This window comes from Astyanax mexicanus, chromosome 21, assembly GCF_023375975.1.
Source record: "Astyanax mexicanus isolate ESR-SI-001 chromosome 21, AstMex3_surface, whole genome shotgun sequence".
NCBI lineage: Eukaryota > Metazoa > Chordata > Actinopteri > Characiformes > Acestrorhamphidae > Astyanax > Astyanax mexicanus.
The window spans coordinates 10,760,137-10,773,734 of NC_064428.1; the positions used below are offsets into that span (position 1 = coordinate 10,760,137).

Below are 13,598 nucleotides of genomic sequence, written 5' to 3' on the forward strand. Positions count from 1 at the left end.
ACACACACTCTTTAATTCGCTGCCATACACTTTCTCACTCACTGCCACACACACATTCTTTCTCTCCGCCAACACAAGATACACATTTTCTGTTTCTCTCTCAGGAAAAACTGGACCCGCACACTTTCACACTCACAGGTACACTTTTAATCCCTTTAACAGACACTCGTACACCCTTTTCTTTTCCTCTCTGTCAGTCGCACTGTCGCACACACTTCTGTTTCACTCACTCTAAACAGGAAAAGACGAGAGGATAAAACCCAGACAGAAAAATTTAGAAGTGAGAAAAGAACGGAAGCGGTGCGGAGCAAAGCCAAAAAAAAATTTAGATAGCAAAAAAATGTATAAGACACTTGTCTTTCGGCATCCCCGTTCATTTCCCCTTAGAAAAATGTACTTTAACAAAGTTTCCCCTCTGGCCCGAAACCCCCCGATCTCAACACACAGATGAGGGATCGATCCATTTTTCTTTACCAGCAGGTTCGCGACTCTATCGCTGTGCCTATGTGCTCACAGCCCCGTCAGACTGTGCCCTCCGTTTTCTCACAAAAAACCAGGGGAAAAAATCTTTAACCTTTAAATATCGTCATACAAAGGCGGGTTATCCGGCCCCAGGAACCAGTTTTTTCTGGGCTATGCCCCAAATCTTGGATTGAGGCAAACACACAGCACCAAAAAAAAATTACAGGTTCCTCCTTTTGCCTCTAACCTCTTCACATCAACTCAGACTGTGTGCCAGGGGGCTCAAACCAGACGAAGAAAGATATAAAAATATACTCACACGTGGTGCGGCTGCAGCGGCCCCGGACACCCCTCGACCCCCAGAGAAAACGCCTTTTCCTCTAAAAAACAGTTGAGGTTCTAAGGTTGGGTTTCTTTTTTTTAACCCAAGAGCGTCCTCCGCTTTTCTTGCAGGGTCTAGAGGTCCCGGTGCACGAGCAGCCCACCGCAGGGACGCCAATTTGTCGTGGAAATCGACAAAGACAGTCAACGAGCCGGGATGCCAAAAAGAAAAGGTTTTTATTTTGAAGTTACAAAAAGGAAAAATAAAGCAAAAGCAATGGATGAAAAATGAGAGTAGTCAGGAAAGTCGGAAAAAAGCCCCTTTCTGTGTCGACTGGGCATTTTTATACAGTCCTCGTTCATACATGAGGTAATGTCCACGTGATCTGTTTGGAACAGGTCCCTACCAGATATAAAAAGAGGAACAGAAAACTGCACGTACAACAGAAGATAAGCTTTTTTAGGAGAGAATAATTCACAAATCAGAAAACTCTTTTTTACTCTGACAAGACAGTTTCCAGGCAAACCTGATTTTCATTCCTTGAGGAGAGAATAATTCATAAATCAGAAAACTCCATTTGCTATGACCCGCTAGTCTCCAGGCAGAACTCAATTTTCATCTCTTTAGGCCTCAAATCTGAGCCTGTATGTCCCAGGAGCAGAGAATACACAGTTCACATAAAATCAATGATAACATACTGATTGAATGATTAACAGGATGAATATTGAATGATTAACAGTAATAATCAGTATAATTGATTATGAATACATGAAGTAAATCAGGAATACATGGAATAAATGTTGATTTTCCCCCACAGGTTGCTCACTTATGGTCTCGAAACTCAAATACCAACTACAACACTAAGCACAGCCACTTTCCCTTTCACTAGAAAAGAGGTATAAAATAAATGTTATACTCAGAGCAAGTAAGAAACCCAGCAGTAGCTGTGGTAATACAAATTTTCACTGGTTGAATTTACACAGACCAAACTTTGCTGCATGTAGAAGAAGCTTGTGGAAATAAACTATATAAAAGCAGGCTTTCAGCAGACTATTAACATGAAGAGCAAAGTGAACGAAAAACAAAGATAAATGTAGACTCTGCTAAAAGTAACAGAGTTAAGGAGAGCACAGAAACAGCAAAGTACTGCCCAGAGAAGCCATTGTCACTACTGGAGCATGATACACAGGAAATTTGGCAGTGTTAAATCAACACTGTTAGTGTTAAATCAACATTTATTAGTGTTAAATCAACACTTATTAGTGTTGATTTAACACTAACAGTGTTGATTTAACACTGCCAAATTTCCTGTGTAACATACCATGATTTCTAAAGCTGTAAAAAACAAAACAAAATCAAATATAATATACTGTACCAGTGGGAGATCCACATGCCTTACTTAATTTTAAACCAGCAATAAACACCATGATCAGAACATAATGCTAATATAGTCACTATATATATATATAGAGTCACTACACTCACACACAAGTGACTTGACTGTAGTGTTTTGAATAGACTGGGTTGGGGTGACATGGTCAGTCAGTCCGGATTATAATTTTTAGCACATCTTATCTAAACTGTGGTGCCGTACTTTTTATACAGAAAGAGTGGATCAGTGTCAGCCATCCATAACCATCATAAAGAGACTCTGATTGGATTTGGGTGCACAATAACTTGATTGGAACATCCCTAACTACGTCGTAATTACCCTTACACTTATTATTATGTGAATATTACATTTATTACATAATTTTACTTTTAATTGCAGTACAATTTAAAGTAGTGGGTCCAGCTGCTCCTCTTGTTGCTGTAGCTGGTGAAGATCTGGTTCTACCCTGTTCTCTCCAACCCAACATCAGTGCTGAGGGAATGATGGTGGAGTGGTCTAGATCGGATCATACTGGATCAGACACACTAGTTCACCTGTATGAGGATTATAAAGACACAAATGGAGATCAGATGGAGTCTTACAGACAGAGAACAGCTCTGTTTAAAGAAGAACTGAAGAAAGGAAACACCTCACTGAAACTCTCAGCACTCCAAACTTCTGATGATGGAGCTTACAAGTGTTTTATTCGATATGGATCCCAGTATGATGATGTAACTGTTTATGTTGAAGTTAAAGGTAAGAAAAATCACAATTTCAGTTAATTTATTTTTAACAAAAGCAGTAATTCATCCAGCTGCTTCACACAATATCACAATTCCTAAAATGTTAAACAAAAAAAAACATTATTTCACATTTGTATTTATTATTAAAAGTTAATAGTGCGTGTCATCTGTTTTTAAAAAAATACTTTTATTCTCATAATTGTATATAAAGCTATTTAATTTCATGTTTTAATATTACAAAACCAAGAAAACATTATGGGTCATTATAATACAAACAACAAATCCCTAAACAAATACAATTGATCCAACCAATAACTGTAGAAAACTGGAACAGGAAAAGGTCTGGCTGACCCACATGGCAATGCTTTTAGCTCAGCTTAACATTGGACTAAGTGTCAGTTTCAGCCGTGAAGAAGAGAATTAGAGATCTGACAGGTGAAGTGCAGTATATCATTTATTTATGGGTCATACAGCACTGCCACTAGACTACTAATCAATAGTGGTGTTCTAAAACATTTTACTGGTATCTTTTATATACATGTTTCAGAAGTGAACAGATACAACGTTAAGGCACTTAAATAGCTGGTACAAATAGATGCTGTTCATGTGTATAATCAAAAGATTTTCTGTGCTTTGTAGTATTTATTACATAAAAATGTTTGGTCTAATATAATAAAAGTGACACATCTACTTAATATGTGTTAACATCTACAGTAATAAATCAACATGCCCATCTCTTCCATTCATGTTAAACCAGGGATTAAAATATTACATCACATATTTATGATGATAACTGAACTTTAGTGTCACATAACCACTTAACTCAAGCTAGTATACGATATTTTTGTTGCTGTTGGATGTAGTGCACTTGATGCGGTAATGTTTTCTAATAATATATTTTTAAAGGGACTTAAGCAGCACCTGTCCTGTGCGTGAAAGTTTTAAGCACAACATGCTCATTGCTGATTTTAAGAAAAGTTCTTAAGTACAAGATTACAAAGTACTTAATATTTTGGGAAATGCATCCCTGGTCACTTTGATTTACTTTTTTCTTTCTTCAGTATATTTTGAAGTAGTGGTTCCAGCTGCTCCTCTTGTTGCTGTAGCTGGTGAAGATCTGGTTCTGCCCTGTTCTCTCCAACCCAGCTTCAGTGCTAAGGATATGATTGTGGAGTGGTCCAGACTGCATGAGACAGACACACTAGTTCACCTGTATGAGGATTATAAAGACAGAAATGGAGAACAGATGGAGTCTTACAGAGGGAGAACAGCTCTGTTTAAAGAAGAACTGAAGAAAGGAAACACCTCACTGAAACTCTCAGCACTCCAACCTTCTGATGATGGAGCTTACAAGTGTTTTATTCAATATGGATCCCAGTATGATGATGCAACTCTTTATGTTGAAGTTAAAGGTGAGAATTAAGGCTATGCAATATGACCAAAATTACTTATCACAAGGCCATTTCATATGTTCATAACAATATACACTGCTCTGAAAACAATTAATCACCAAAGTATAACGCTGTGCATTAAATATCAGGGATATCTGCAGAGTACCTCTCTCCATGTCCTTCCTGACTGTTTCTTCTCTAGCTTTGAGTCCTCATCACTACAGGTAGCATAATGTGGTATCTGCAGCTCCTCCAGGAGAGCACATCCATATATCTGATCTTTATTGTGGAACAGAAGAAGCATTTCCACAGCCCTACAGTGAGACCTCCAGCGGGCTACTGGTGTGCATGTTTCTGAATAAACTGTCATGTGACATGACTTTACGAAGGTGGCATTACAACCCAGTCCCTGTTACTCACAGCACAGCTTCATACAGCTTGATTGGAATTTGCCAGAGAACACCTGAGTTCCCAGATTCACCATTAACCATGCGATAGCCATCAGTATCCTGAATTCTGTTAGGTACAAAGATAAAATCCTCATGGTGCAGTGAGCCCTGGGATCACCTTGATGTAGGAAAATGCTCAGTATTATGTGGCCTGAGTGTGTAGGCATAATTTATATCAGAAAAGAATTTAAATTAAATTTCGTTCATCAAGATCCATGAGTGATTTAATCACAATATAGCTGATTTCCTGTAAATCTGTAAATTTCCTGAAATAATCACTTTGGATACCTGTTTCATATTACATGTTTAATTACACTCAAGAAATTAAAATACATTCATAAATTTTATTATATTTCTTCTTTTACTGATAACTTTTGTAGTTAAAAAAAATAAATAGGGAAGACCAGGGAGGTTGCAACACAGTTACAGAAACATGTTGAGGAATTAAACAATCTGTAATGCATGGGTCAGACTACACCAGACTTCAATATATTATAACTTTTGCAGTCCTAGTCATGGTGCCCCCTGGCCTGTACATTTCCAAGAGTTTTCCTGTTTAAAACACCACTGAAAAAAACACTAAAACACATTTCTTTTTAAATGTTATGTACACAGTTTCTGCATTACAATAAATTAATCTTTAATACATTACAATGTACAATTAAGTACAAACACATGTTGGGTTTGCTGTACATGTTTATGTGGTTTGTTTTACAGGAAAAGGATTTCATGGTTGGAAGATTGCCATCATCTGTTTTTCAGTTTTTGGTGTTATTTTAACTGCCTTTATAGCTTACACCCTGAAAGGTAATATTTATTTATAATTTTTAGCAATATTCAGAAAATTGGAATAATTTAGATAATGTGCATGTATAGAAAATGTAAAGTCATGACTTCTGGGATATTGTATTCTTAATCAAGATTATGTGCTAAACACAGACCCTCAGAAAGTTAAACTATACTGTCAGGACCACTACTACTACACAGCATTATATGAATGGTCAATAAATATTTATATGTATATATGATAGATCAGTGCAATATAATGTATTTTAATAACAGCAGTTGCTGCTGATTGCTGTCTGCCATAAAAGCATATTGCACAAGCTCACTGTATGGGTCAAATAGACACACTTGAGACAAACAATTTACTCTAATGTACTTTAGTAAATAAACACACAATACAGAAAAATATGGACAAAATATGCTTGATAAAAACAAAAGCTGGAACAGTGTAATTTTAGATGACTGTAAAAATCACACTTTCTTTGCAACTAACTGGTTTAGGCTCGTTGGCCTTCTGCAGGGTTGTTGTTTAAATACACCAAGCCAGAAAATGTATTATCAATGACAACCAATAAAGTGACTAAAACACCCATATCTTAATACTACCTACCCTCTCTACCAATTAGAATAAAGTGAACCAGTTTGCAGACCTCACACACAGCTGTGAGATTTGTACAGACCAATGTTATTTTACTAAAAGTCCCATTTTACCCACAAAAGCCCTGACAATCTATTTAAAACAACTGAATTGGTTTATTTAATTGTGCAGCTCATTAGGGGTTTGGTCCGGTATTATAGCATTGTAATTGTTAAAAGGGCTGGAACCTTAGAAGCAAAAAAAATCTTATAATGACCTCCAGCATTTTGTAATTGAGATCACATGATCACACTGTGAAACTGCCCTGTGATCCAGGATGTTCAGCATGTCATATTTCATAAGATAAACTTAAGAACAGAGTACTGCAATCTTTTTAGTAGTAATAAACCATCTGCTGGTCATTTTATGTTCTAACAGTGTTGGAACAGTTTCAGTCGCTGCATGATGCTGATCTTAGACTGTTTTTGTTCTCTTTCCATTTCTTTAACTCCAGATAAATACTCAAAAAAGCAGCTCTCTCCTACACAGTGCTCAGTTATAACCTACATGCGTCTCCACACCGAGAATCCCCGCAAAGAGCTGGACCTGAGAAAATTCAGCACATCAGAGGAAGGATACAGGAGACTCATCCCTGCTGTTTCAAACTGCAGAAAGGCTCAGTGAGTGTTTCTTTAATTTGGAGTTTCTGCTATCTGTTGGGGGACTGATATTGAATAGAAATACTAAGGATTAAATAGCTGCTGCTTATTTAGCGGTTACGCAGATTTATAAAACACAGTGAGCTCTCGGAGAAGGTTGAGATAACTGAATATCATTCCAAGATATTGTGATTCAGGTACCAAAAATTCATAATGACAACCAATAAAGTTGTATAGATACTACCAAGAAGTTTCAGTGAACACTAAACCATGACTCAGCAGGTCATCTTACAATTTTATCACCTGTCTAATATTGTGTAGGTCTACCTCCTGCCAGCAAAGTAGATATGACCTATCCAGGCATGGGCTCCACAGCTTTCCTTTTATTATTTGGCGCCAAGACATTAGCAGGAGATCCTTTAAGGACTGAAAGTTGAGAGATAGGGCCTAAATGCATTGCATTAATTTTGACTTAGGGGCATGTGATTCTGTCACTGCTCATCAAATGTCCTTTCTTGGCCCACTTTTGGTAGGTAATGACCACTGCATACAGGGTAATCCCACGCGCAATGCCGCGTGCTCTGCGCCAAGCTCGGTTACTCGTGCCTGCATCATTTTAGAGAGCTGGATGAGATTTTAGTTAATTAATTAATATATTTAATATTTTAATAAATTTGCCCTGGTGATAAGAAACACTAACATATAGCTTTATATTTCTGTGTATGTCAAATGTTTTAAGTTTTATATAATTGACGGACAGCACCAGACGCCAGGGTGACAACGTGCTTTATTTTTCAAATATATATATATATATAAAAAAAAGTGATTTTTTTTTTCATTTATAAAACTCCAGCATTTGAGTGAGAATTAGTATCTGTTAAAATTCTACATGTCTATATCTGCTATATTAAGCTACAGTTATTAAGTCTGTGTACTGAACATAAATATAAATCCTTATAACTGTCAGAAATAAATATAACTAATAATAACTTATAATTACTGTGCAGATTTTTAAGTATATTTATTTTTATAGTTGGGAGGTGTTTTTTGTTAAATGTAAAGGTGGTAAAGACATGTGTAGCTGCAGGTAACCATTCTGAGTAGCCATCTTAACCTGATTTCTAGTTTGAAAAATACATAAAACTATGTAAGATGTATCTGTTTGCATTCTTTATTTTCTAACGTGTATGTTTTTCAAAGCTGAGAACACTCAGATACGTTATTTGTAGATTATTAAGCCAAATAATGTGTTTTTGTTCCTATTTGAGATTCTAGCAATAAAAAGAGAGAATGAAACTACATGCACTGTGTGTCTGAATATTAATGTCCAGAATTCCAAAGAATATCAATTATAAATGTAATTGTTTAGACAATTTCAGATTCAGTCGTTGCTAAATAATTTCACATTTGCTTCATGTGTAACTTCTTTCTTCCCCATCTGTAGATTTGCTGGCTGTAATCTCACTGCTGGCTGCATTGAAGAGTTAAATGCAGCTCTAAAAACAGAAAACTCTTCCCTAAAAGAGCTGGACCTCAGTAACAACAACCTGCAGGATTCAGGAGTGGAGAAGCTCTCTGATGGACTAAAGAGTTCACACTGTAAAGTGGAAACACTAAGGTCAGAATCATACGATTTCATTAGATCATATAATTCTACACTAACATTACAAATGCACACACCAGTACTCCTCTGGCACCACATTTAAATGGGTTAAAAGAACCATCACCAAATTGTCTCTAATTATCTCAGGCTGAATGTTTGGTTTAGTGGGGTTTATAATTATACTTTGTTTTTGATTCACTTTTACACTGATACACAAATGCCAAACCCATGTCACTGTTACTACTGTGCTGAGAATTATACACCTTCCACAAAAACCTGCTTAGTGTAATTATTCACTATTGATCAGATATTTGATATCTGATATTGAGTGTAAGTAAGTAACTGAAAAGTTAAGTCAAGACATCAATATTTTATCACAAATCAGTTAAAGTATCTGATTAAATGGATCCACGAACAGAAACACAGGTACCATTCGGCTTGAGGTGAACATCAATGCAGAAATATATCTGTTGCAGACTGCCCTTCCTCCTTAATTCAACAAACAAATTTAAATCTATAAACGTAATACTTTTTCTACAACTCTGACAGTCTGGTGAAAAACCAGTCATTGCTAGCACTGAACAGGTTCACTCCACACTGGCACAATCCAAGTTTCCCACTACAAATTAAAGCCCTTCAATTTTCCACATGGAAGCAAAAGGGAATCACACACCTCATCTATTTCAGAACAACCTATTTATGTAATTTAATGCAATGTTACAGATACTGTATTCTCCAATATCAACAACTAAAATTAAGAACGAAAGAAAAAAATATATTAGTAAAATATTTTTTATAATATACTACAGCTATTCATCCAATTCAATAATTATAAAAAAAAGATCTCTAAATCATATTCACTCATATACACCTTGAATAATATAAAACCGCTTCCGACAGCTAAGTGGGAAAATTGTCTGGACCTCTCTCCCAATCCTGGTTTATGGAAACAAATATGTAAACACATTTGTACCATGACCACTAACACAAATTTGCAGCTAACAATATAAAGTTATTCACATAATTCAATGCAAAATGTTGAAAGTGACATTGGCTGACATATTGGATGATTTTTGTTCTGCAATTTAGGGAGCACAGACAATTATCTTCATGCCATTTGACTATTTTAGTCCTTTCACTCCCTTTGTACCAAAGTCTTAGAGACACTTCCCATCAGTATTCCAACATCAGCACCACTCTTCTTGGTGATATATTTAATATACACCCCCATCTAAATTCAGTATGCCCTTACTGATGTCTCTAGCTGTTACTAATAAAGTAGTAGTAGTCCTAAAGAACAGGAAATCACATCATTGGATTAACTTAATTTTAAAATATAACCATATCTTATACTCAAGTTTTTCCTCTTCCCCCAATTCAGTTGACCCCCTTATTAGAATCTCACTTAGGTTCCCAAGATATTCCGGACCACCTCTTTATTGATGAACAGAAGGTATATTTTATGTGTCTGTTGTGCCTGGTCTCTCTTTGCAGACTTGCTTTGTGTAATCTCGAGAAAAAGACGTGTAAAACTCTGGGAGCAGCTTTACTATCAAAGACCTGGACCCTTAAAGAGCTGGACCTCAGTAAGAATAACCTGAGGGACTCAGGAATGGAGAAGCTTTCTGATGGACTCAAGAGTTCAAACTGTACACTGGGAATACTGAGGTCAGAATTGTACAATTTCTATTTATGTTTTATTTGTTTTATGCAGTATGTTGTGGACGGTGGAAGGCAGAGCCAACAACTCTGCCGCAGTTTAGTTTGATATCATTCCCTCTTGATTACAGACAGGTGCTGCTTATCAGGGGAAATGGATCTAAAACATTTAAAGCACAGGGAATCCTGAGTGGAAGGACGGGAGTGAAGCACAAAGACTTTAGTCATTATTTTAGAGTGTTAATTAGTTTTATTGTGGTGCCATGTGAGAATAAACACAGATTGGTGAAATCATCACAGTTTGTGTGTGTTTGATATCACAATATATTACATTTGTGAATTAGGGGTGTGTCATTTCATATAGTATGCAAGAATATCGCCAACATTTTTAAATATTGTAAAAGATATTATGCCCTGAAATATTGTGCATTATCACCCACCCCTAATTATCACATCAGGGTACTACTTTTTTGCTGTTTTTATCAAAAGAAAAAATTCACACTGTTCTCATTTTCCGTTATACATCTACTAGAGACAGATTATATCAGTCCAGTATAATTTATTTTACTTTAATCCTGGATATATGGAGATAATTGGAGTGCATTATTAGTATCATGACATTGTGGATCATCGACTTCTTACAAATCTGATACAATTGTTGTATTTTTTTAAGATCTTAGTTAGGGGTGTGCCATATCATATTCTATGCAAAAATAAAAATTAATTTTTCTTTTGTTGCACTCCTTTTGTTGTTGTAAAAGATTTATACAGATTTATACAGATTACAAAACAATCATTATGTCGATTGTCATCAAGACATTGGGCTCTATCTTAGACCCTGGAAGTGAGGTGTGTTCATGTAAATTTCTGGCATATGTCCATTCCTATCTTAGCTACGCATGCATGCTCCGTTCACCCCCCTTGTTATGTTCACATGGACATGCAACAGTGTGCATACCCAACTTTTACATCAACAATAAACAGAATACAAAATAAAATAACATTGCTGTTCCAATAAATGAGCAGGTCAGTTTCCACTGCTGAGAAGCAACGAAGCACAATGCGCCATTAAAATAGCAATCCACCAAAGTCAGAGTGCACCTGGCTCTTAAAAGTAACAGCAAGTGACGCTGATTTTTTTACTGTATGTTACACCAAAACACATCCATGAATAATTGAGAGAATTAGTAAATGCCTTTTGTGTGTTTCAAGCTGTGCAAAGTCAAGTCAAATAGTTTTATTGCCAGTACTGCATATGTACAGGACATACAGAGAATTGAAATTATGTTACTCTCCTTCCCAAAAATTACAGTAAGTACAGATATAAGATCATAAATATAAAAAGAATGGGAGACACTATATGTACATTACAACAAGGACACAAATAGACATACACAAGACAATAGTGCAATAGTGATGGGGGGATAAGATGGAATGACAGTGCAAGTACAAACAGAACCCGTATGAACAGTAGTGCAAATAAGATATAATAGCTTAAGGCTAGTAAAGTGAATGAGTGCGTAGAGTTCTTAAAGTTCACAGTTTTTGGGGAATTAAAGTGTGTATGACAGTATAAGCAGTAGTGCAGGTATAGGATGTGTAGTGCATGACCATTTTAAAAGTTACAGTACTGTGTGTATTCTAGTACAGAGTTTCAGTACTGTGTTGGTTGGGGGTGGGGTTCAGGATGCTGAATGAGTGTGTGGGTAGGCATACTTTTCCTGTCGTTACTATAGCACACTGATGCCCTAAATCAAGCTGCACAGTGCACGGTTGATGATTCACTGAAAATAATAAAATAGAGCCCTGTGTCTTATTACAAAAAATATTCATAACATTCTTTATCTGTCCAGTTGATGTATTTCAAAATAATACATACTACATAGTACTTTTAATGCTTTGTCTACCCTCTTGTTGCAGATTAGCCACCTGTAATTTCACTGGGAAATCTTGCAAATTTCTCATATCGGCTCTAAAATCAAAAATCTCCTCCCTGAAAGAGCTGGATCTCAGCGGCAATGATCTGCAGGGTTCAGGAGTGGAGGAGCTCTTCATGGATCCACAAAGTTCACCCTGTAAACTGGAGATACTCAGGTCAGAATTCTAATTCTTCAGTAAAGAGCGTCCGCAATAAACTTGCTTTGTGTGCTTAATCAAAATTTTTGCCTTTCGCTAGCACATATCAAAACATTATATTATTGAAAATTAAGTTGCCTTTTATACAATGCAGACATACATTACTTGTCTGGGAACTTAAAAGTAGAAATGTAGGCAATTGTAACCAATTACAATTAATCAAAGTAAGCAAGTTACTCACCAGGAGATGGTGGACGGCAGTAATCCTGCTCCATAGCGTTAGCGTTTGGCTCGGTTAGCAGGTTAGTCTGGTTTGGTTGTTTATGTTTGCTGTTTGAGCAAAAAGGCACACTGCAGTAGCTCTTGCTATGCTGTTGCATTTTGTCTGTACGTTCTACCCGCGCTGTTTACCCTGCTATTTTAATCTCCACATTCCAAACCCTGAAACGGTATCAGCTGATATCGATACTGTATGTAAGTGCCATTATCGGCGCCTGGCTATGATAAAAACTGGCTATAAAAAAACACTTTTTTAAAAAAAACACAACTTTTTTAATTTGTACTACTTTTTTAGGGAGGTGGAGTAAATTTACCACAGAAAACGTAAGACTAATTTACAGTAGATAAATGTTGTAACCACTTTAAAGTAAAGCTAAATTATAAAGTGTTTATAGACAGTTTCTAAATGAATTTGTTTGTGTTTTTATTTAGGTTGTAAATACTTTTAAAAGCATTAATAAACAGTGACAACACATACGTAAATAGGGGAGCAGTGACCTGTTGTTTGCCTGTGTTTGTACTGTAAAACCTTAGTCTTTTCCATCACTCAGCATTAACAAATCTAATAAAATAATACAGAAAGCCAGTTTAGTCATTAAATATATTAATATACAGTATATTATGATTAATGAGTAAATAATTAATCTGGGTAGTTGTTTTCCTTTCTGTTTACGTGTTATTAATGCGTTTTAAGTACAGTATTTACAATGTGACTGTAGGGAACTTAGATTTCCAGTATCACTTGTTTGCAGTAATAATCACACTGTTTCTACAGTTTGTTTTATGTCAGGTCAAAGACAGTCTTATATTTAGTACAGTCAGAGCTCTCACATGAATAAATGAACAACAATACCGTCAAAATTCAGTGTTTTCATCATATTCAGATGTGTACTTGGCACAGATTATATAAGACAAGGTAATCTTTATAGTACATTATTTTTTTGCAAGAAGATTTTGTCCAGTTAAAGTTGCAGTTGCATTTTTTTGTATTCCAGTGATTAAATGATAGGATAATTGCATAATAAGGTGATTTCACCATTTTAAAAAGCAATGAAATGCTAATTATAAGGCATAAAAGCGTAAAATATCAATGCCTTAATTGGACTATAAATATTTTTAAATATTATTATGAAACAAATGTCACGCTTTGGTCCTTTTTGGTCTGCTTGTTTTCCTTGCCATGGGCTTTTTAGTGCATGGCTCTGTTTGGTTCCCTTGTC

The 13,598-nt window shown here is 35.9% G+C and overlaps 1 protein-coding gene across 11 annotated transcripts in view; it reads left to right on the top strand.

The window, feature by feature from the left end:
• Positions 1-13,598, top strand: part of LOC103029360 (ribonuclease inhibitor-like) — a 605,885-nt gene that overhangs the window by 331,861 nt on the left and 260,426 nt on the right. The window contains exons 4-5 of one of the 11 annotated variants that reach the window (XM_049470088.1): positions 6,617-6,782; positions 8,206-8,379. The exons of 8 other annotated variants lie outside the window; for them this stretch is intronic. In XM_049470088.1, coding sequence (XP_049326045.1) covers positions 6,617-6,782; positions 8,206-8,379 — 340 coding nt within the window. Of the gene's footprint in view, positions 1-6,616; positions 6,783-8,205; positions 8,380-11,943; positions 12,118-13,598 lie in introns of all 11 variants that reach the window. 2 more of the 11 variants (XM_049470080.1, XM_049470089.1) reach the window with 2 other exon arrangements.